Source organism: Diabrotica virgifera, chromosome 7, assembly GCF_917563875.1.
Source record: "Diabrotica virgifera virgifera chromosome 7, PGI_DIABVI_V3a".
Lineage (NCBI taxonomy): Eukaryota > Metazoa > Arthropoda > Insecta > Coleoptera > Chrysomelidae > Diabrotica > Diabrotica virgifera.
Window position 1 is genome coordinate 154,452,314 of NC_065449.1, and position 24,388 is coordinate 154,476,701.

Consider the following 24,388-nt stretch of genomic DNA (forward strand, 5'->3'; position numbering starts at 1 on the left):
ACATAAAACTCGTTGCTGTAGCTCAAAAACTCGAAAAGTTACAGTAAATAGAAATTTTGCTATAATCTTGTGTGTGTTCTCTCTCACGCGATGATAGCAGAGCATTATTATAGGGCAGTGAATGAGGGTACTTGGCTCCGAATTCCATCCTACTACATCGATGTACTTGATATTTTCACAGAAGGTAGGGAATTGCTCAAGAAACAAAATCTACCCTATATACTATGGCGCTTTTTATCTTGGGGCGGTTCCCACCCCTTCAAGGGGGTGAAAAATTTGTTGGTCAAAATAACGAAAGTGGCTAGAAAACCTATTTCTAAGCAAAAACTGGTCTATACTTTTTTTTTGAGAACTCGATACTTTTTGAGTTATGCGTAGTTGAAAATTGGCCATTTTCATTGAAAAATTACACCTTTTCGGACGGTTTTTTGTGAATACCTTAAAAACTATACATCGAACTAAAAACACTGTATAAAACATTTTTTTAGATTATAAATAATAAAGAGATTCGTTCCTTCGTAAATGTTCTGTTAATAATACAAAAAGATATATGGTAGGTGAAAAAGAGTTTGCTTTTTTGGTGCATGCTCAAATTGGTGTATTCAAGTTGAAATAACAGAGGAACGGTAGGTTTTAGGTGTGTAATGCTATCAACGCCTTTTGTAGTGATTGAAAAGGCCTTTAAAACGAGCACCGTTAGATCGACGCTGTCAAGCCAAAACGGCATAAACGACAATAAATTGATTTTTCAAGAAAGCCAAAAAACTGATTATTTTTATTTTTACCAATTCTGCTTATCTGCACAGTGACTAAAAAAATTGGTGATTTTTTTTTCAAATTTTAATATTTTATGAACATTAATGTGGCTGAAAATACTGTCTGAAATAAATTAAAAACTAGAAAATGGCGCTTATGTCCAATCAAGATATAACATTGGTGAATATGCCAAACGTACCTCTGGCGTTTGTGTCGATCGCATCGTTGTAAGGTTAGCCAATATGGCGCTTAAAAGGGATAGTTTAAACATATTGTACAAATCTCATTGTTGTCTAATTACTTCAAAGATAATACAGTAACATTTTCGAAAGCAATCAAAGATAAATCTAGTTAAAATTGAAAAACCATCTTAATTGATTCTTTGCATTTTTGCATAAAATTTGATTTTTGAGCATGTTCCACCAATTTTAAATAGAAATAAACATCATATTTAGATTCAGCGACCTCGAAAACATAAAGAACCATCAAAATTTGTCATTCACCTTAAAGTTGATTTTCGTGGTCGGTATAACATCATTTTAGGGGTTGCTGCCGCTTGCCTAACACTAGGTGTGCGATTTTTAAAGTCATATAACTTTTTTCCTATTACATATTTTGACTGGAAATTTTTCAGAAAACTTCTTCATCACTTATATTTTAATACTGTATTGGTTAAAATTATAAGCTAAAAACTTCGTCGCTCAACTTTTTTAATTAAACATGAAACTAACGAAATCTGACGACAAAATGTTTAAAAATTAATAACTCCTTTTTGAATTCGTTTAAACACTTTAGACAAAGCTCGTTGGTATCTAAATACTTAAAAAATGACACAGTAAAATTTTCAAAAGGAAATATTTACAGCGACCAAAGATACAGTGAGGTAAAGTTGAAAAATCATCAAAATTGATTTTTTGAATTTTTACATGAAATTTGATTTTTGAACATGTTCGACCAATTCTAGATAAAAATAAACTTCATATTCGGATTCAGCTACCTCGAAAATATAAAGAATTATAAAAATTTGCCATTCACCTCCCATGGTCGCTTTTTCGATTTCTAAGCCTCAAATTAGGAGTGTGCCGTTCGCCGCCGTGTAAGTGAGCTATGGAGTGACGTCAGAATTACGCCTCTTTTCGCTTTGACAAGTTGTTGCTAAATCAGTTTTAAGCGTACCCTAATTATTAATTGTAATTCTATATTTTTGATAGATTAATAATATAATTTGTGTGTTAATTTTAATTGATTTCATATTTTTAGTTTTGATTTGATTTTGTTCTAGTGTTACTTTTAGGTGATATTATTCTAGGTATATAAGGTAAGAAATACTTAAATTTTTAAAATATGTTAAACAATGTTGTTTTGAAGCTATTTTCTTGTGGCATTTTTGTAACTAACTATTTTTAATGGGAAATAAGCCACAATTTTACTAAAAAAATGATTTTATTAACGTCCAAATAGGATCCGATTTAACCGTCGAAACGTTAATAAAAACATTTTTTTAGTAAATTTGTGGCTTATTAGACAAGCCGAAAACGGCGGGTTCGTCGGAGAAAATATTCCCATGACATTTTTTGCATAATCACGTTCGTGAGACATCCCAGAATAAGGTTCAAGAAGTCGCCCAAGGGAAAAGTGGTCCAAATTAAAAAAAAATTTTTTTTAATCAAATTGCAAAAATCAATATTTTTGGCCCGGACAAATTTTGTTTAGATTTTTTTGACCATTCTGGATAAAAAAGATCTCTTATAATTTTTCTCTAAAGTTGATCGTTTTCGAGATATAAACAATTTAAAATTGAAAAAAACGAAAAATGGCGATTTTCAAGGCTTAATAACTCTATTAAAAGTTATTACTATGAAAATCAGAAAGTGACTAAATCAAAGTTTAAAGCACCCCCTACAAGATCCTGGAGAAATTTTTGTAATTATTTTATTACTAAGCTGTTATTTTTAAGTAATAATAATGAGCGCCTGCATGTATCAGGTGCCCGTCTATCCGCTGGGAGCGTTGACATGGTGGGGATATCGCATGTCGATCGTCCTTCTCATGGTGGCGAAAATTGGAAGCTCCGTCCCACAAATTAGCGTTGCCAGAGTTCGTACAATTGTACCAATTTGAAACAAATAACAACCAAACTTGTGATACTAAAGTATCTAAAGTAAAAATCTAAAATTTTGTGATATAAGAAATTTGCTTCAAATAACATTAAATGACGTTTTTTTAAGTTTTTGTACAAAATGTGTTGGTTTAGTACATTTTGTGTCAATATTCCAGTGCATGAGTGAATTTATAAAAATTTCTCTGGCAACACCGTCACCTGCCGTGTACTGCTGGCTTCTGGCTTATCAAAATATTCCGTTAATTTTTTTAAAATGCCACATCACGGTTCTTGTGTCGTTTTTGACTGTCATTTTACATGGAGAAACAGTGGAATGAAATTCTTTCGCTTTCCTACATCCAAATATAGGCAGGATCAAAGAAAAAAATGGATTAATGCTATTCGAAGACAAAAGTATGTTAACCTCACTTTTATACTTTTATCTATAATTATTAAATTAAATCATCATCGGTGAGCACTAGCACTACCAGCCCATGGAGGGCCATGGTCGCCCGTTAGGGTTTCTAGGCTACTAGGCTCTAAAGTTTTGCAAGGCAAAGGCCAGCTACACGCATAACACTTCAAAAGTTCTATAAACGTTATTTATCTAACATAATATATTACTTTCTTTATTCTTTTTTAAGGAGGTCTTTTCGGCGTTATGTGTATTGCTTGCTTGACTACTACAGTTGCCCATGTTTTCCTTTCTTTTGCATTTTTTCCCATTCTCATATTTCTAGGTCTTTCAAATCCTAGTGAATACCATCAATCCATCTCTTTCTAGGCCTACTTCTCGGTCTCTTCCCGTTTATTATTTTCTAAGTACTTTTTGTATTTTTGTTATCATGTACTTTGTCTTTGAGACATTAACTTCTAGCCTATAGTCTGTGCCGCTTCTTTAAAACATGTATAAATTTTTTCTATGTCTTTTAATGCGATTATGTGAACAACTGATTATGTCTATATCATCTGCCTAAGTAACGACTTGATTGAACTTTGTAAATATTGTACCTCTCCTATCTATAGGAGTTTTCCTGATTACTTGTTCCAACGCAAGGTTAAAAAGTATTGTTGACAGCACATCCCCTTGTGTTAGACCTTCATTAATGTTAAATTCATCGGAAAGTTGATTTCGGATCCTTACTTTTGCCTTGGTGTTGGCTAGGCATAGTTTTACTAATCTGATTAGTTTTTTTTGACACATTTACCTCTTGCATTTAGCTATATAATTCCTTTCTAATTACTGAGTCATATGCTTGTTTAAAAGTGATTATGTAGTTCAGTATTCCTCTTGTAGAATTCTTCCAGCATTTGCCTTACTGTAAATATTTGATGTATAGTTGACCTGCCTTTTCTGAATCCTTCTTGATAATCCCCTGTTGTTTGGTCCATTATACTATTTAGTCTTTCTTCCAATATTTTGTATCAAACGTTTAGTAGTGATGTTCCCTAGTGATTATTGCAATCTAACTTATCTCCCTTCTTATTTATAGGGCATATCACTGCAACTTTCCATTGTTCCGGCATTATTTCTGTGGTCCATATCTTTTTTCATTTTTAAAACATGTACATTCTAAATGGCAACTCAAGAGGAGTTCTAATTTTTAGTCTATTTATTTGTGTAGAGTTGTCCATATCTCTAGTATTAACTTTGATATTTCACTCTATATTCTATGTCCTCCATATTTTAATATTTCTACTGTTATTGTATCGCATCCTGGGACCTTGATATTTTTCATTTTTTTATTACATCTTGTATTTTGGTCTTAGTGCATATTGGTCTACTTCAGCCTCTCCGACTAATCTTAGCTCTTCTAGTTGTTATCTTAGTTGTCTATCCAACAGTTCTTTGAAATGTTCTCTCCTTCATTTTAGCACTGCTTTTTTGTCTGCTATTAGGTCACCATTTTTGTCTTGTTCTTGGTTGGAAACCTTTTTTTTTCAAGATTTACTTCCTTATAGAATAGTTTTATTTCATGTTTTGTTCATGTTCTTCTAGTCTTTCAATTTTTTCTATATTTTGTTTCCTCTTTTTAAATTGTAGATGTCTTTTTAATTGTCGTCCTCTTGTAATATATTCTTTGGTTTCTTCTGTACTGTTGTGTGTGTGTGTGTGTGTGTGTGTGTGTGTGTGTGTGTGTGTGTGTGTGTGTGTGTGTGTGTGTGTGTGTGTGTGTGTGTGTGTGTGTGTGTGTGTGTGTGTGTGTGTGTGTGTGTGTGTGTGTGTGTGTGTGTGTGTGTGTGTGTGTGTGTGTGTGTGTGTGTGTGTGTGTGTGTGTGTGTGTGTGTGTGTGTGTGTGTGTGTGTGTGTGTGTGTGTGTGTGTGTGTGTGTGTGTGTGTGTGTGTGTGTGTGTGTGTGTGTGTGTGTGTGTGTGTGTGTGTGTGTGTGTGTGTGTGTGTGTGTGTGTGTGTGTGTGTGTGTGTGTGTGTGTGTGTGTGTGTGTGTGTGTGTGTGTGTGTGTGTGTGTGTGTGTGTGTGTGTGTGTGTGTGTGTGTGTGTGTGTGTGTGTGTGTGTGTGTGTGTGTGTGTGTGTGTGTGTGTGTGTGTGTGTGTGTGTGTGTGTGTGTGTGTGTGTGTGTGTGTGTGTGTGTGTGTGTGTGTGTGTGTGTGTGTGTGTGTGTGTGTGTGTGTGTGTGTGTGTGTGTGTGTGTGTGTGTGTGTGTGTGTGTGTGTGTGTGTGTGTGTGTGTGTGTGTGTGTGTGTGTGTGTGTGTGTGTGTGTGTGTGTGTGTGTGTGTGTGTGTGTGTGTGTGTGTGTGTGTGTGTGTGTGTGTGTGTGTGTGTGTGTGTGTGTGTGTGTGTGTGTGTGTGTGTGTGTGTGTGTGTGTGTGTGTGTGTGTGTGTGTGTGTGTGTGTGTGTGTGTGTGTGTGTGTGTGTGTGTGTGTGTGTGTGTGTGTGTGTGTGTGTGTGTGTGTGTGTGTGTGTGTGTGTGTGTGTGTGTGTGTGTGTGTGTGTGTGTGTGTGTGTGTGTGTGTGTGTGTGTGTGTGTGTGTGTGTGTGTGTGTGTGTGTGTGTGTGTGTGTGTGTGTGTGTGTGTGTGTGTGTGTGTGTGTGTGTGTGTGTGTGTGTGTGTGTGTGTGTGTGTGTGTGTGTGTGTGTGTGTGTGTGTGTGTGTGTGTGTGTGTGTGTGTGTGTGTGTGTGTGTGTGTGTGTGTGTGTGTGTGTGTGTGTGTGTGTGTGTGTGTGTGTGTGTGTGTGTGTGTGTGTGTGTGTGTGTGTGTGTGTGTGTGTGTGTGTGTGTGTGTGTGTGTGTGTGTGTGTGTGTGTGTGTGTGTGTGTGTGTGTGTGTGTGTGTTTTTTTTATGACCTTGGTTTGAACCAATTGGCCAGCTCAAATTTTTTTTTCAGCCATTGTCATACCATCGTTTTTGGCTAGGTTCTTTGCTTTTCCCCACTACTTCTTTGGCTGCTCACTTATTATGAAATAAAATACCTTTACACACTTCAATATACGATTTTTTTTCACTTCGTTTATTCATTCAAGTGTGTACAAAATTTATCAGTCTTTCAATTATTTAAACTCTAACATTGGATTTATTTTAGTCTAGATGGATCAAACTGGACTCCAAAAGATAGTGATAAAATATGTGGTGCACATTTTATTGGAAATAAGATATCAAAAGATCCTTCTCATCCCAGTTATGTACCGACAATATTTCCAAAAATTTACAAACCAAAGATAATTAATCCGGATGCTACTTTAAACAGGTAATGAAAATTAAATAACTTTATTTTTGTTTATTACTTTATACAGTATGTCCCTGTAAGTTGGAACCATGTATATGGAAAAAAAATTTTTATTATTAATTTTACGAAAAAAAGTAATTCCTTATAAAAAGTTCTGCATGGTCTAAAACAGAAGATTCAACCATCAGATATCAAATTTTATGAATATTATACAAGGTATGGTTAGATCTTAGGTTTTAGACCAAGCAGAACTTTTTATAAAGAATAACTTTTTTTCGTAAAATTAATAATAAAAAAGTTTTCCATATGGTTCCAACTTACAGGGACATACTGTATATTGAATTATGGATTTATTGAATATAAAATAGGCAAATGTGTACTTTAAAGAGGGGGGTACCATTTTTTTTTCAAAAACCCCAAAAAACCAGGTTTATTTAATAAGTAAAAGGTAAAGGTAAAGTATTATAGGTCTAAATACATTAAGAATGAATAAATTATTTTAACATAATAGTAGTAAACAATGAAAAAATTATTAGATAAGACAAATTTTATTTTTATTTACACACAAAAAATTAATAGGTACATATAAGAAAAACATCTTTAAACGTAATAATATTTAAATAACTAACTCTGAAAATATGAAAATAGAGTTTATTTATCTTTAGTTTCTTCATTTGCGGCAGATGTAAAAAAACTTTAAATAAAAACACAAGTTTGGTTTTTTTCTTAAAAAAGTCAGTTGGTTTAAATCAGCTTAGTTTTTTTCTTAAAAAAAAACACTTGGTTTAAACCAAGGTAACATGCCAACACTGGGGTATGGTTTGAAATCAACATATCAAGCACATTTTTGTGAATTTTTTGGAAGCTATGGTAGAATTATTTTATTTTTAAATTGAATAAACATATTATTAAGTACAATTCAAAGAGTATTTAAAAAAATTATATCTAAAATATTGAAAAATATGCCATTGGTGACAAATTTTGACAGGCTCTGAAACTCATAGATTTTGCAGTGGACATCAGAACTCGTCACTGGATCATACAAAACAAAAAATTCAAAAATATTTAATTAGCTTATGAGTTTCACGAGGTACCAATGTCGACTTTTTTTTATTTTTGGTAAAAATTTTGTGAAAATTAACAGATTTTTTATTGTTGAACAAAAAGTAAGCACAAAACGAAAAATATCTCGACGTTGTTACCTCATGATATGTCTAAAGAAAATCTATACCAAATTTCAGGTACCTAGATCAGTCAAGTAGTTTTTCAGTTACAATGTCGCATCGCATTTGAAAAAGCAGTTTTGAGAAAAATGCTTTTAAAGTTTTGACAACTGCATCTTCATCTAAGGGCCGGTATTTCCAACCGCACTTAAGCCAAAGCTTACTTTAAGCCTGAGCTTAAGCTTAGATACCTGTATTTTCACTTCAATTTGAGGCTTAAGCATAGGCTTAAACCAAATAATTTTAAGCTCGCGCGGGAGTTGGCTTAAGCCTTTGCTTAAAATTTTTTTTTGAGGTTATTTCTATAGATTAATAATTATAGAGCTATTTTGAAAACCAACTTTTGCGTTATTATTGGATTAATTATGAACGATTATTAAAATAAAAGTCCTACTCCATTTGGAAGGTGTAGGCACAAGAAAATTATTTATTTCTACAATGCTTGCTATATTTATTTTACAAAAGTAAACTTACATTCCAATCTGTCATTTTCTGGAATATATCCAATAAACAAAATTACAAAGACGGATCTTCTATTGCTTATGCAAAATAACAATAAAACATATAACCAGAGAAAATATAGACAATTTACTGACCACACATTTATCATGTACCCAAAATTAAGTGAAGTAAAAATGAGACAGATACAGATGATAAGATAAATTAAATATCAACAGCAGTGATGTTTACCTCAGAACAGTTAGTTCTGGCATTTTGACGTATTCAGAGGTACAAAATCAATTAACTTGACCAGTTTAGTTAAGGAAAAGATGGAAATACAGCACCCAGCTTAAGCTTCTCCTTAACTTTTGACACAGGCTTAGCTAAGCAAAAGCTTAAGTAGCTGTTGAAATACCGGCCCTAAGTGTAATCTATAAAGGAGAAGGCGAATAGCTTTTTAACGTTCCTCACTACACTCCTGGCACGAAGCCGTGGCAAAGTGTCGATGGTAGGGATATTCAACACGCTGTATTTCTGGTAATTGTACTTCGATCAATCTGAAATTTTCAGAGAGTATTCTTGAAAGTGTGCACTTTTATTTGATATAATAAAAAATTAAATATTTCAAAACATCCCCCCCCCCCCTTAAATAGTGACATTTATATTGAAATTATTTTACTTAAAATTGTCGTATTATGTCATACTAACAGAACTATTAGACATTAATTTAATAAATGTGAAAAACCTTATTAATAATACTAAATTTTAACACTCATGAAAAAAGTTAAGGTTGTTTGTTATTATCTTTAATATTTTAATTGTAGGTTTAATTGAACGCAGTGCAACAAAATTTATTGAAATAAACTTATTAAACATAATTATTTTAATTGTAGGTTTACTCGATTGAATGAACGGACTGGTAAAAAAAATATTGAAATAAACTCTTCAAATATTTCTACAGAAATTTCTACACAAACAAATATTGAAAATGAGTCACAAGAGCTACACGAAGAAGATCAAGATCAAGTTATTGAAATAAACTCTTCAAACATTTCCACAGAAATGTTTCCTCTTAATCAAGATCGAGTTCAAGTTCAGACTTCAGTTGAACTTATAAATACAAATAGTACTGAGAGTGATTACAATAAACTCATTACATTGGAAGATAAAACTGCTGATGCAGCCTGTCAAGTTTATATCTGGGATGAGAATGAATCATATCCACATGATAATACATTTGTTTGTAATCGTTACATTTACCAATTGTCTTCTTCATCGGATGCTGAAATTCAAACTGACATTTGTGGACCAAATAAAGTAATAATTCATAGTGAAAAAAGTAATGTTAAAAAAGTAAACAAAAAATGTGGTACAAAAAGTAAAGTTTTAGTTGATGTATCAATGAATACAGATGATACAAACACTGGTGACTGCTTCTTTCAAGGATTTTCATCAATTAAAAGTGATGATCAATTAATAGATCTGGCAGGAACAACCTTTGAAAACTTCAATATATTTCTCAAAAGATTACCAAAAGTGAAGTGTCGTAAAGTTAGTTTAGAAAATAGGCTTTTAATTTTTTTAATGAAGATGAAGTGCGGTCTTACCTACTCAGCACTTGGAGTTTTGTTTTGTGTACATAGGACAACAATTAGCGATATTTTTATTTCTACCTTAGAGCAGCTTTGTGATGCGACACGTGACTTTGTATTCTGGCCAGATAAACTGGCAGTCCTTGGTACCATGCCAGAATGTTTCAAAGCAAATTTTGCAAATACAAGAGTAATTATAGACTGCACAGAGTTTCGCATTGAAATACCATCAAAAGTAGATCATAGAGTGTGGTGCTTCTCACAATATAAAAAAGGTTTTACTCTAAAAGTTTTAATCGGTATTACACCCAATGGCTTTATTTGTTTCAAATCAAAGTTGTATGGAGGGAGAAAATCTGATTCTCAAATAACCATCGATTCAGGTATTTTAGATTTATTGGAAGAAAATGATGAAATTTTGGCAGACAAAGGATTTCCCGAAATTAAAACGGTAGTTGTTAATCAAGGAAAAAATGTTTTGCTAGTAATGCCTCCATTTTTGGAAAAAAAATCGGAATTTACTAAAGACGAATGTGAGGAAACCTATAAAATAGCAAGTGTCCGAATACACGTTGAGCGTATCATGCAAAGGCTACGAATCTACAATATTTTGGACAAAATTCCAGAACATTTATTCGATCATGTGGATGATATTCTTCATATGTGTTGTGTACTTGTTAATTTACAAGCACCAATTATTGCAGAGAGTTAATGTAAATATTTGCAATTTAATTTTTGCATTTTTTTAAATAAAAAAAAATTGAAAAAATTGCCTAATTTATTTTGTAAATATAACTTTCATTGCTCTTTACAATGTTTGCCGCTTTTTGATTCGCTTATTCCCCATTTGAAAACTGTGCTATCAATAATTTTCAAACGTATAGTGCGGTGAATCACTCCACATTCTTCTTGTGTGTTGTCAAAAATTCTTGTATGACTTACTTTCGTTATTTTCTTCCACTCATTTTCGATGTGTGCATAGTTCCCTCCAGTTTCTCACTTTCAGAGTTTTGATATCTCTCATGATCTGGCCCTCCCGTCTCGCTCTGGTTCTTCCTCTTGGTTTTTCTATTTCTGGCTTCCATCTGATGATCTTTTTAATCAGTAGGTCATTCTTCCTTCTCTCTATGTGTCCCAGCCATCTCAGGCTCTACATTTTGATAAATCTAACTATATCTTCTCCCTTCATTATGTCTCTTACTTCATAGTTCATTCTTCTCATTTCTTCGTTTCCCATTCTTATCGGGCCTTAATTTTTCTTTATCTTTTTCTGTGAGAAACATTGTCTCAGCTGCGTATGTAACTACTGGTCTGATTGCAATTCTGTATATTTTCAGTTTTGTATTTCTAGATAAGTTCTTATCCTTCATGAGCCAATGATATCTCCAGAGATGTTTTGTTGCCTGTAAGTATTCACTTCGTTACTTCTTCACTTCTCGTATTTTTGCCATTCACAATTACTCCTAAATATTTAAATTGTTGAACTGTTTCAAAAGTGTAGTTTTCTATCTTGATTTCTCTCGTCCTGCCATCTTCTCTTCTATTGGGACCGTGCAAGTTCGGAAAAGCGACACCTGGTTTCATAGCTCGGCAACTTTTTTCGCACTTTTAATTATATTGGCCAATCATATTGGTCCTGGTAACTGGATAATTGTCAAGGCCATAGTCCAAAAAAAATAAGGAAAAAAAAATAAGATTTAGGTTATGCCATTCAAACGTAAACAATGGTATGTAGTAAATAAAATTAGTTATTAAAATTTAGTACTGCAAGCAAAATACAATTAATTACATTTACCTTTATATAATAACTGCATATCATATCAATATTGGGGAGCAATATATAATTTTTGTCCTTCATTGACAGTAGTTATGAAATGTACGTCAATTTGACAATTTCAATTGACAATAAGAATTATTTAAGAAAGTTGCAATATTTCTCCGCTATTCGCGCACGATTGTTTCGCGTATCCCTTCCAAGTACTAGCACGCCGCGAATAGCGCGGTTTACAGTGACTTTGCAGTATCAGAGAGAAACATAGGCCAATGTAAATCTTATGGCACCTTGGAGCCCAGTGTTGCCGGTTTTATTATTTTTAACTAATTCATAGATACTATGAAAGGTATTTATAAGATATTAACGATATATCTAATATTTGACTATTACTTATAATAAGCCTGTGAGTAATATTTAACTAAATATCCATTTTCTAATTTTCTTTGCTTATTCGGGTAAATTACTCTGATAATACGATTTATGCTGTAAAAACATTTTAATTCACTGCAGCACATGTAAGCAATTTAAATTACATATATTTAACTTGATTTTGGCGAATTAACGTTATTCTTAAGATGTATAACGTAGAGATGTTCGTAATTACTTACATATATACATATTTACAATTCTCTTAGTTTCTATTATTAGTTCCACAATAATTTATTTTTCGTGGGTACCAGTATCAATTTTTTATTGTTCTTGAACTAACTTTACATTCTAACATTAAATCTATTTTAAACTTAAATTAAACGGCCGTTTAAAATCTAAGAGTACTGCTTATAGGTAAGGTGTAGAACAGACATTACTGTTCTTCATAAGGGTCTGTACTGCAAACTCACCGCGAATAATGTCCTCTGCTCTAAATTTGGCGGTATTTCAAGTGTTTAAAGTGTCTGTAATTTGATTGTGTAGGTAATATGTAATTGGTTAATTTGCTTTTAATTGAAAATAACTATATTATTACCCTTTTATAGAATTTTATTGTCACCATTGCATTGCATGTGGTTGTAATTGAAAAAGTGTAAGACTTGCACACACTTCTAAGTAGGTCAAACAAGTATATGTTCTCAAAGAAATTGATAGTGTGTAAAAAATTTAAAGACAAATCACATGCTATTTTTATGACTGATATTCTTGAGTTAAAGTTGATTTCATGTAATTAAATGAACTAACTGTCTGTCAATAAAGTCGTCCCATATGACTGATATTCTTGAGTTCAAGTTGATTTCATGTAATCAAATGAACTAACTGCCTTTCAATAAAGTCGTCCCAGGAACGCAACTCATAAATATTGGCAATATCATTTTAAATTATTCTACTTTAAAATTTATAATATATGTGTGAATATGAGTCAGATTAAATAAATTATTAGAAGAATTTTTTTACTAAGCAACAACATTTTTGTTTAATTTGGTAATATTTTTTATTTTGATAACGACGTCCGAGGTGGGAGTCGAAACGTCAATAAATTCATTTTTAAGTTAAATTATTGACTTATTTCCCAATTAGAATAATAAATTACATAAATGCCACAAAGAAATAGCTTTAGAACAATATTATTACCCTTTCTTGATTCACTATACGATAATTATGTACACCATTAAACGTAGGTATAGTTGTAGAATTGGATGGTTTTGAAAAGCATTATTTGGTGTATCAGATCCCTATGTTCAACTATCAGCAAAGTGTCAATGTGAATAATTCTAGGTTCCTCTAGAACATAAGTCAAAAATGGTCAAAATAGACGAAAAAGACTATATAGGACTATGTCTTTACCTTGGTATCAATAGAACAAGTCAATATGGTAATATAAAAGAAATAAAATTATTTGGCCGCACATAAAATTGGTAGTAGATATGCCAATTAATTATCATTTTTTGCTTCTCCTGAAAAGTTGACTAAATTGACTTATACTTCTTTTACCGAGCACCCTAGAATTATAGTATTTGCTATGGATTTGGAGGTAAAATACTTGAATCGATAGAAAGTTATGTCTGTAGTAGATGTCGGTATGCAAAATATGGAAATTGTTTATCGCAGCGAGTATCTGTAACCTCAGGGGTCTCATATTGGGCCTGTTTTATGTAATGTTTTTTATTTAATATTTTTTAATGATATGTCATCAGTCATTAAAATTAGTAATAGAATATTGGCTTATGACCTTAAAATATTTCAAATAGATATTTAAAAAAACCTATTTTAACTTAACTTACTTAATTTTTTTAAAATAACTTTTTTTTTGAGGTGAGAATCTTCTAAAGAGTTCTGGGAAGATGACCCGGATGTTGTATTCGTTCGAGCTATAACGTTCCAATATTGATGAGGTTAGTTTGAACGCCTACCAACTAACTCAGCCCCTCTTCCAGCAGCGCGCCAGGGACGTTTCTTGGCGAAAGTACCTAACTTCAAAGCGCACTACCGTGGTCAAACGGTAACAAAGTAAAGGGCCTATCGTTGTATAATGTCTAGGGCCATGGTTTAAAAGTATAATGACGAGTATAAAAAACAAAACAAGTTGATAAATAGGACATATACATAGATAAAGCTAATACGTTAGACTAAAATATGTGTCTAATGTATCAATAGAACAAATTAAAAATTTGTTCTACTAGCCTTTCAACCTGTTCCTTCATCCTGTCTCTCTCTTTCCACCATCTCCTTTTTTTATGATTTTCGTTATTATTTCTAGCACATAATCTAAGTTCTTTCTGCTCTGAATAGCTAAGTTCAGTATATTATTTGGCGTGACCTCTCCCAGCTTAATTCTCAATCTTTGGTGTTCTTGTAGGAAGACATTACATTTGAAAATGCAATGTTCCTCGTCATCAGTTACACCACATTCCCTGCAGATATCGTCGATAGTTTTTTTTTTTATTTTGTATGTGTAAGATCTGAAAGAACCGTGTCCAGTCAGGAATTGTCAAAATAATAATTTTATTCTTCTGAACCTACATTTATACCATGCTTTTACATTGGGTACTATTAACATTTTTGTCCATTGTGCGTTTTCCCTTTATTACTCCTATTCAGATTGTCATTCATTAAGCATTTGGTTTCTAATTTCATCTCTTACCTGTGTGAGGTGGCCGTTGCCACTATTATATAGGATGGCTCTTTCTTTCGTTAGGAGGTGAATTAGGAGGGTACCCACAATCAACTGTAGGGCAACCGTAGATGTAGTCCGGTATACACTTACTACTTTAAGAAGAAGCTTTCTTTGAGCCCTTCTTCTTCTTCTTCGTCTAGCCATTCACGTCCACATCTGAACATAAGCCTCTTCAAGTCTTCCTTTCCATTGTTTTTTGTTGTACGCTACTTATAGCCAATTTTTCCCGGCAGTTCGTTTCAGATTATCTGTCCATCTCATAGGAGGTCTGCCTCTGAGTCTTTTGTGTTCGTATGGTCTCCAGGTTAGAATTGTTCTGTGCCATTTGTTAAGATCGCTCCTAGCTACATGTTCAGCATATTCCCATTTCAATTTTAGTGATTTTTGTACCACATCGGTGACTTTGGTTTTCTGTCTTATCCATGTGTTTGTTTTCCTGTCCTTAAGTGATATGCCAAGCATTGCTCTTCCCATCGCGTGTCGAGTGACTCTGAGTGTGTTCAAATTCTTTTTTGTGATTGTCCATGTTTGTGCCCCATATGTTAATATCGGAATAATGCATGCATCAAAAACTTTAAGTCTAAGATGTAGATGAATTTGCTGATTTCTGAGTATGTATATAGTTCAGTTTGCCGAATGCTGCCTAACTTTCTTCTTTTTATTTCTTCCGTTTGAATTTTCTCTTTGAGTCCTGGTGATCTTTATACCTGGCAAACCTTCAATCTGACTTCAATCCATACGGGGGTGCCATACAAAAGAGGAATGTACTATTTGCAGGTTCATTCTTCTTTCATGATTACTTGGCCCGCCTATATTAGGCATGGTTTTCATAATAGCCTCTAGACTACGTTTATCAGGTGTTTAGTAAATCATAAGCTTATATCAAAATGTATGCCTAGATATTTAGCACAATTGGTTGGTACAACATTCATTAAAAATACAAAATGGATATTTTAGACATAAAGACATCCACAAATTCACGTGGGAACAAAGAACAAGGGGGTTAAAATCTATCATTGACTACTGTATAACCAGACAACAATCACAATCAAAAATAATTGACGTCATTGTGAATCGAGGTGCAGTCTGGATCAGACCACCACTTATTCAAAACCGTAACCTTCATAAAATACAAACATTTAAAAGCTATATTTTTGTAGCTATATCTTGATTTCTCATTATATGTCCTAGATTTTCTAATTTTTTTGATTTGATGGTTATGCGAATTTCACACTCTTCCCATTCTACGCAGGACTTCCACATTAGTAATTCGGTCAATCTAGGATATACGTAAGATGCGCCTATGACACCACATTTCGAAAGCTTCAAGCCGATTCATAGATGCAACAGTTAGTGTCCACGCTTCCATTCCGTAGAGCAGGACTGTGAATATATACAGTGTGTCCACGGTTGGGGTGCCCAAGAGGAAAAACTTTTTTATTTTCAATTTTAGCGAAAAATTTCATTCTTGATAAAAAGTTTTGCTTGTTCTAAAACCCCATAAAACGAAATAAAATTCAAATGTTTCAAATTGTGCTTAATTTTGTAGCCAATTTTATGTAATTCCCTATACATGTTTGCACTAAGTTCGAAATTGTAACAATAATAACTTGGGAGAACAACCCTTTCGGTTCTTTGGATTATGAAACCAACATTCCATTATTTAATAATTAAATAATTATTATTCCAATAATTTAAAAATAAAATTGATCACAAGATAAATTCTTTTTTGAACGCTTAACATTGTCGAAAAAGAAATGACAATTATTCGCAAATTATTTATCTGAGTTGACAGTTACTAAGCTACATTGTGGCTTGGCAACACTGGATTATTGTTACGATTTCGAACTTAGTGTAAAATTTTATATAGATTTACATAAAATTGACTATAAAATTAAACAAAATTTGTAAAACTTGAATTTTATTTCGTTTTATGGGGTTTTCGAACAAGCAAAACTTTTTATCAAGAATGACATTTTTCGCTAAAATTGAAAATAAAAAAGTTTTTCCTCTTGGGCACCACATACGTGGACACACTGTAGCATTTCAACAGACTGTATTTTGTTTTTAGTGATATGTCTCGACTGTTCTCACTGGTCTCATTCTAACGCTGCTTTCGCTTTTATTATTCGCTGTTTGTTTTTTATCCCATTGGCTATTTAAATTCGTACCCAGATATGTATATTCCTCAACTCTTTCGATATTCTGTTGGTTGATTGTAAGTTGAGCGTTTAGTATTGAATTTTTACTAATTGTCATAAATTTGGTCTTCTTTATGTTAAGAGCTAACTTACATTCACAATCAAGATGCAGTAGAAGTAAACAAGCCGAGGAACGTTAACTGTTACAAGGAGCACTCCTGAATCGTGATTTACAATGTATATAGATTGTAAATCACAAATTAATGATGATTTACAAATTTTATACATTGTAAAACATGATTCAGGAATGCTCCATCTAACAGTTAACGTACGATTTGTTAATATCTGTAAATTATTTAGATTATCGGCAAAAACTATGGTGTCATCTGCATATCTATGTGTGTTTAGTCCGCCTTATTTCTTTACTTAATTCTTTTTGAGCGCTCTTATATTCTTCCAAGTTTTCTTGGCTATTGGCTCCTGTTCCTTTGTGCTATTCTCCTGACCCTGAAGCAGTTTGTTCTTTTAAGCTGTATTTCGTTGTTCCACCAATAGGGTACGGTATATGTGGCATAACTTTTGCGTGTTGATGATTTTATGTACCTGCATCAAGTTTTTATGGTAATTTGTTAAGTTTATAGCTTCCTCTTGTAGGTTACTAATTTTATTTTTAAATATTTCTTTGTTAAAACATCTTGTTCCTACCGCTCTTCGTGACCTTGATACCAATTTGATATACAATATATCTATGAAAAGTAAAAATGTTTAAATATAATTTAGTTTAATTCTGATTTTAGTTTGTTTTTAACGCAACTTATGCTTTGTAAAGGTTGACGTAATACTTTTGTAAAAATGATATACATCTGTAAATTAATGAATAAATAAAATATTTTTTTTCTAAGTATAATACTTTTTTTAAATTAACCAGTCGCTTGATTAAAATAAGTGACTGCAACACGAAAATCTGCATTATATTTTAGTATAAAGATAGTAGCGTTTCTCACATAGTCAAAGTTTGTGGTTCTGAAAAGAACCGTTGAATTTCTCTACTTTTATCTTAATTTAAGGTACCTTCATATCTTCTAGATATCTAGGTACTTAGATATCTTCTTGTCTGAATTTCTAGAATCAAATGTATCCTTTAAAGCTGGCAAAAATGATTCAAAGTAAAATTTCTCACACAAAGGTATGACGTTTCTTAAAAAAATTTCATCTCTCAATACAGGTACTCTTAAACTACCATCTTCCACAGGAGTATAACAGAATAAATCACATTCGCCTACTCCTGTTAAATACATCTGTATTTGGCATTGAGTGAAATATTTATGAGAAGGATTTAGTATCACGTCATTATTTTTAAAAATTAAAAAATCTACATTCGTTGTATTTGTGTGGAAATCTACTATGCATTTATTTATACAAGACTTTGGACACTTGATTTCCACTATTTTGGTTAGACAGCCATTTTCAACTACCACGCCGTCTAAACTTCCACAAAGCCATGGTTGCAAATGGGAAACTAGTAGTCCTATTTTCTTAACTTCAACATTATACGTTTTACTATATAATTGAAGTGCCTTTTCTTCATTTCTTTTGCCGTACTCAGTGGCATCAGTGTTAATCTTTTTTGGGTTTAACATGTCACTGACTAGTGACTCAGTTGTTTTAATTTTTCTAATTTTGATGGAATGAACATTTTCACTGGCAGTAATTCTTAATTCTCTGGCTTGGAACCATTCCTTACATTTGGACTGTGTCGACTATGACCCATCCCTCACCCATGAAAGAAAAAAATAAGGAATACGGTCACTGTACGCTTCACAGCTACTGTAAGAGCCACGTCGCGACCCACCTGAAATCCTCCCTAGTGGGTCGAGACCCACCGGTTGGGAGACGCTGTCATACGCAGATAAGCCAATACACTGCAAACGCCTATGTTCTATTGTTACATCTCTTCACGCCTATACACATTGGCGTAGCCTAGCCCCACAGGGGCCCGTATCAATGTATCATTCTTATGGCAGGAACATCTTAAAACAAAATGATAGTGAAATTTGTCCACCACATAAAAATTTAATGGGGGTTTTGTTCCCTTAAACCCCCCAAGCTTTTTTGTATGTTCCAATTAATTTACTATTGTGGTACCATTAGTTAAACACAACGTTTTAAAAACTTTTTTGTCTCCTAGTATTTTTTTGATAAGCAAGTTTTTATCGAGATGCGGCTTCTTTTTTAATGTATTTACCATAAAATTTTTTGGGGATTTTGTTCCTTTAAACCCCCCAAATGTTTGTGTATGTTGCAATTAAATTATTATTGTGGTACCATAAGTTAAACAGTGTTTTTAAAACTTTTTGCCTTAGTCTTTTTTTGATAATTCACGTTTTATCGAGATTGGGCTTCTTTTTTAAAATATACCTAAAAAAGTAAATTATAAATAAATTTTCAGATTATAACAGGTCTATACTCGTAGTTAACCATATTATGCAAATATGTGGTGGATTCGACACATATTCAAAATATCTTGATAAACACTGACTTATTGAAAAAGTACTAAAAGGCAAAAAAGTTTTGAAAAGATTGTGTTTAACTAGTGGTGACACAATAATAATTTAATTGGAACGTACACAGAAGTTTGGGGGGTTGAAGGGAACAAAACCCCTATAAAATTTTTATGGGGTGCACAAATTTCACTTTAATTTTTTTTAAGATGTTGCTGCCTTAAGAATGCCACATGTCCGTTTTCCATAAAAAATCTCTAAGAGTTTTCGATATATGAAAAAAAAATCGATTTTTATTTTGTAACTTGTAACTTTTTTTGTGTGCACTATTGTATATAGAAAAGTAGGTTCATACAATCTATTTTTGGCCCCAGAATCTGTGGTATAATTTATGACCAATCTTTTCGGGACACCCTGTATATATTTACTATACAGGGTGTTTCATTGGGAAAGTAACATACGTTAACTACAGAAAAAGGACACTTAGGCGGTCTCAAAAATACCATACTTAATGGGTCTTACTCCATTAATAACAAAGATACTGAGTGTTTTATCTATTTTGCCATTTTCTTAATTGGTTCATAACTTTTTAACCACACTGTATATTTATTTTATATTTGGCACGCAAATATCGTTTAAGGTGTACAATAAATTAAATTATTTACAATTGTAAAAATCCAAGTCCGGATTAAAAAACATTGGAAAAATATTCCAACCCAAAAACAACACCCTGTACATTAAATTTTTTTAGAATAGATTTTGCATTTGAAAAGAGGATAAAAAACTAAATTTAGTGGTATACTTTGAATTTTTGGCAAAATGATTTTTCTGGTCAAATTTTGAATTTAAATTCTGAAATTATGTGAATTTCGAGAGCTCCAAGTAGAAGAAAATTGAAATACAGCTTAGAACTTGTCAACCGCACTGTATATTCATTTTATATTTAACACGCGAATATTCTTTGTGGTGTCCAGTCAATTAATTTATTTACAAATAAAAAAATCCAGGTCCGGATTAAAAAATATTGTATAAATGTTCCGACCCAAAAAAAACACCCTGTATATTAAATTTTTTTAAAATGGATTTTGCATTTGAAAAGAGGCTGAAAAACTAAATTTAATGGTATACTTTGAATTTTCGGCAAAATAATTTTTCTGGTAAAATTTTTAATTTGAATTTTGAAATTATGTGAATTGCGAAGCTCAAAGTAAAAAAAAAATAAAATATGATTTAATTTTAATTAATACCATTATTTAATCTAAATTGGTAAAATATTAACATTTTGACACATAACAATAATTTTTGATGGTGGTAATTTTGAATAAGTACTTTAGTTTTAAATAGTTATGCTGCACATTTTCTCTGTTTTGTTATAATTTTTAGATACTTTGTTGATTAAAGTGATGTATTCTTTATTGACTCTTTATTATTTATTCATTATTTAAAGATGAATATTCGCCATAAACTATTTGTCACAGATAATAAAAAAACACTGAAATGTTTTAACATTTTACCAATTTAGATTAAATAATGGTATTAATTAAAATTAAGTCGCATTTTAATTTTTTCCACTTAGAGCTTCCCAATTGACATAATTTCAGAATTCAAATTCAAAATTTTATCAGAAAAATCATTTTGCCGAAAATTTAAAGTATACCACTAAATTTAGTTTTTCATCCTCTTATCAAATGCAAAATCCATTTTAAAAAAATTTAATATACAGGGTGTTTTTTTGGGTCGGAACATTTTTGCAATATTTTTTAATCCGGACCTGGATTTTTTATAATTGTAAATAAAATAATTGATTCAACACCTAAAAGAATATTCGCGTGTTAAATATAAAATAAATATACAGTGCGGTTAACAAGTTGTAAGTTGTATTAAATTTTTTTTTGTACTTGAGCTCTCGCAATTCACATAATTTCAGAATTCAAATTCAAAATTTGACCAGAAAAATCATTTTGCCAAAAATTCAAAGTATACCACTGAATTTAGTTTTTCATCCTCTTTTCAACTAAAAAATTTATTTAAAAAAAATTTAATCTACTAATTTAATCTAATTTAAGTCGATTTTAGGTCGTAACATTTTTCTAATATTTTTTAATCCGGGCCTGGATTTTTTACATTTGTAAATAAATTAATTTATTGTACACCTTAAATTATATTTGCGTGCCAAATATCAAATAAATATACAGTGTGGTTAAAAAGTTATGAACCAATTAAGAAAATGGCAAAATAGATAAAACACCCAGTATCTTTGTTATTAATGGAGTAAGACCCATTAAGTATGGTATTTTTGAGACCGCCTAAGTGTCCCCTTTCTACAGTTAACGTATGTTACTTTCCCAATGAAACACCCTGTATAAGCATATAGTAAAATCACATAAGCAATGCAGTAGATGTAAACATAAGTTGACAGCAATGTCGTCATCAGCAATGAATGAGAACTAGATCATATTTCCGTTCAATTTTTGAATAGAAGTTATTTATTTGTAAAATCACGTAAATTATTCATTAATGTAATTAATTTTTTTCACTATCTATGTATTCAGTGATTAGATTAATTTATATACTATACAATAAAAACTAATAATCGAGAAAAGAAAAAATGATAAAAATATTTTAATAATATACCGTTATTGTGGAACGAGTAGATACATTTTGAACATCTTTAACAACTTAAATCATTGTTTACATGCACTGCATTGTTAATTATAAGCTAGCTTTCATACTGACCAGGTAAAATAATGTAGAATTTTGGATATATAATCATTACATCTGGTACTTTACTTAGTTGCTTCATTTCAAGCCCATTATTTAGCTAATTGAAAATTCGTTTTAACTTTGCAATATGTGTTGACACATCATCTTCAACATTCCACAATAAAGAAATGAAATCTGAGCAAAGTTTGAACAACTGATCTTTCGATGAGGCTTCAAACTGTTGCTTCAGAGTGAAATAAATAAATAAAAGACAATAAAGTGATTTAAAAGTAGGTAAAATAAAAGTATATTTCTTTTTATTTTTTCAGAATATAAAGGCCATAAAATTTGGAAAAGAACAAAGAAGAGTCCAAATCATTGGTTAATGATATGTTTTATAGGGACTATATCATATATTTTAATGAAAGAAAAAAAATGAGTACTGAACACAAAGCACAATTATTACAACCAAATTCAAGGCAACTTATAATTAATAAAAAGGAAGGTGTGCCACCTAGTGATCTGGATGCCTTCAGAATCGATCATATATGATGTCGGTATTGAAGAATGCTGGGAACACAATATAAAATTATTAAAAACATTTTATTTGAATAAATAAGTATATACCATTTTTATGTGGAAATAAAGCACTTTACAATTACATTTTTTGTTTATTTTATGTATCTAAACATATACATATTATTGAAGATAGCAAAAATAGAAATTTATTATTTTTATTTTCCCGATTACATGCATAAAATACTTTTGATTTTAAAATGTTACTTGAAACTAATTAACTATATAGCTCATTGAATTAATTCATTCACTCATTTTGATTCTACAATATTTACTTCCATAATGAATGATAAAAAGAAAAATCAAAGAAGTGACTCTAATTATGTTACTGAACCCAATTGGGTTGCAAATTCCTAAGTGGATGTGGTTACCCATATTAAAAGAGTAAATCAATAGAAAGAAAATATGTACCATGATTAGTAAGTCAATAACATATCAAGGATACCTAATTTATATTTTAAAATAACATACATATAAAATCAGACTTTGGTGTTAATTTTGAGAGTAAACTAAATGTAAGATCAAATATGGGCCATTCAACGAATATATGACTCTCTTGGATTATCTCAACAACGAATATTTTACTGTGCGACATAAGTACGAAAGTAAATGGCTCTAGTAATTATTCCCATAAACAACAATGTAATTTTCAATTTACTTTCGTTGTTCATATTTTGTACAGTAAAATATTCGTAATCGAGATAATCCAAGAGAGTTGTATATTCATAGAATGACCCATACTTTCGGGATAGTATAATGGAGTTTTTTCTAGTGATTTACTGTGGGACCACTAACATGAGAATGTTGCTGTCATCATTGCATGTGTTTTTTAAAGTCAAATCATATGCTATGATTTTTCTGACATGTATTCTTCCTTTAGCAATTATTGGTTTGGTGTAAATTGAGCAGTTGTTAAAAGAGGTGGTCTATTTTTTGAACTTACACCTGAAGGAACCAAATGGGAAACCAAAAATCATTTATCAGCAATTATTAAATCACCTGACACCATCTGCTGTAATATACATACTAAATTTTTTACTATCTTCTTGTCAAATAGTGAACATTACTTGCATAAGTAACTACTCCATTGGGAGCCACTCCAATTAGACATTTTAAAGTATTTATATGATTATATGAGCTATATGTTACTCTATCTGTTTTTCCAATTTTTTGGTTAGTTACAATAGATTTTTGTGCAGTCTAAAATTATTCTACAATTTATAAAATTTTTGAATCATGTTGGCATGCAATAAGTTATTTTTATTCCTGCTGTGAATATCCTTTCATAATATTTTGAAATAATATTTCATGTAGCATGTTTAAACCAGGTTCAGTAGGATGAAATCCTCATTGAAATTTTAAATATAATGCCTAAATCTTCATTCACAAGATTTAGTTTCAATTTCATCAATGTAAATAGAAACGGATCAATTTTAGGTACATTGACCACAGCTCAATCTTGATAACAATTAATTGACATCAGTCTAAACTCATTATAAACACATAAATACATATTTGTATGATAAACCTTGTGTTTTGTACATTTTTTGTTAATGTTTGTTATTTACTTAATGTTCCTAGTTTGTATGATTAAAATTTTTAAATTTACTTTAGGTTAGGTTATAAATCTCCTGTGATTAATGTTTACAATGTATTTTAATTGGGTGATTGCCCGTTGATAAATAAATAAATAAACCAGTATAGTTCGTCCACTCTAACTTTTCCCATGCGTCACGACTTATTTTCAAACAAATTAAGTCAAAACCTAAAGTGAACCGTATGCTG

General features: G+C 31.6%; 1 protein-coding gene across 2 annotated transcripts; it reads left to right on the forward strand.

Annotated features, from left to right (window-relative positions):
• Positions 1–2,786: 2,786 nt before the first annotated feature.
• Positions 2,787–22,688, forward strand: LOC126888895 (uncharacterized). 2 transcript variants are annotated; one of them, XM_050657336.1, is made up of 3 exons: positions 2,787–3,271; positions 6,408–6,567; positions 22,357–22,688. In XM_050657336.1, exons 1-3 carry the CDS (start codon positions 3,253–3,255, stop codon positions 22,361–22,363), a joined length of 186 nt encoding a protein of 61 aa, XP_050513293.1. In that variant the 5' UTR covers positions 2,787–3,252; the 3' UTR covers positions 22,364–22,688. The 2 variants fall into 2 exon arrangements, with proteins under 2 accessions (XP_050513293.1, XP_050513292.1); XM_050657335.1 differs by having other exon boundaries at positions 2,793–3,271; positions 6,403–6,567.
• Positions 22,689–24,388: the final 1,700 nt, after the last annotated feature.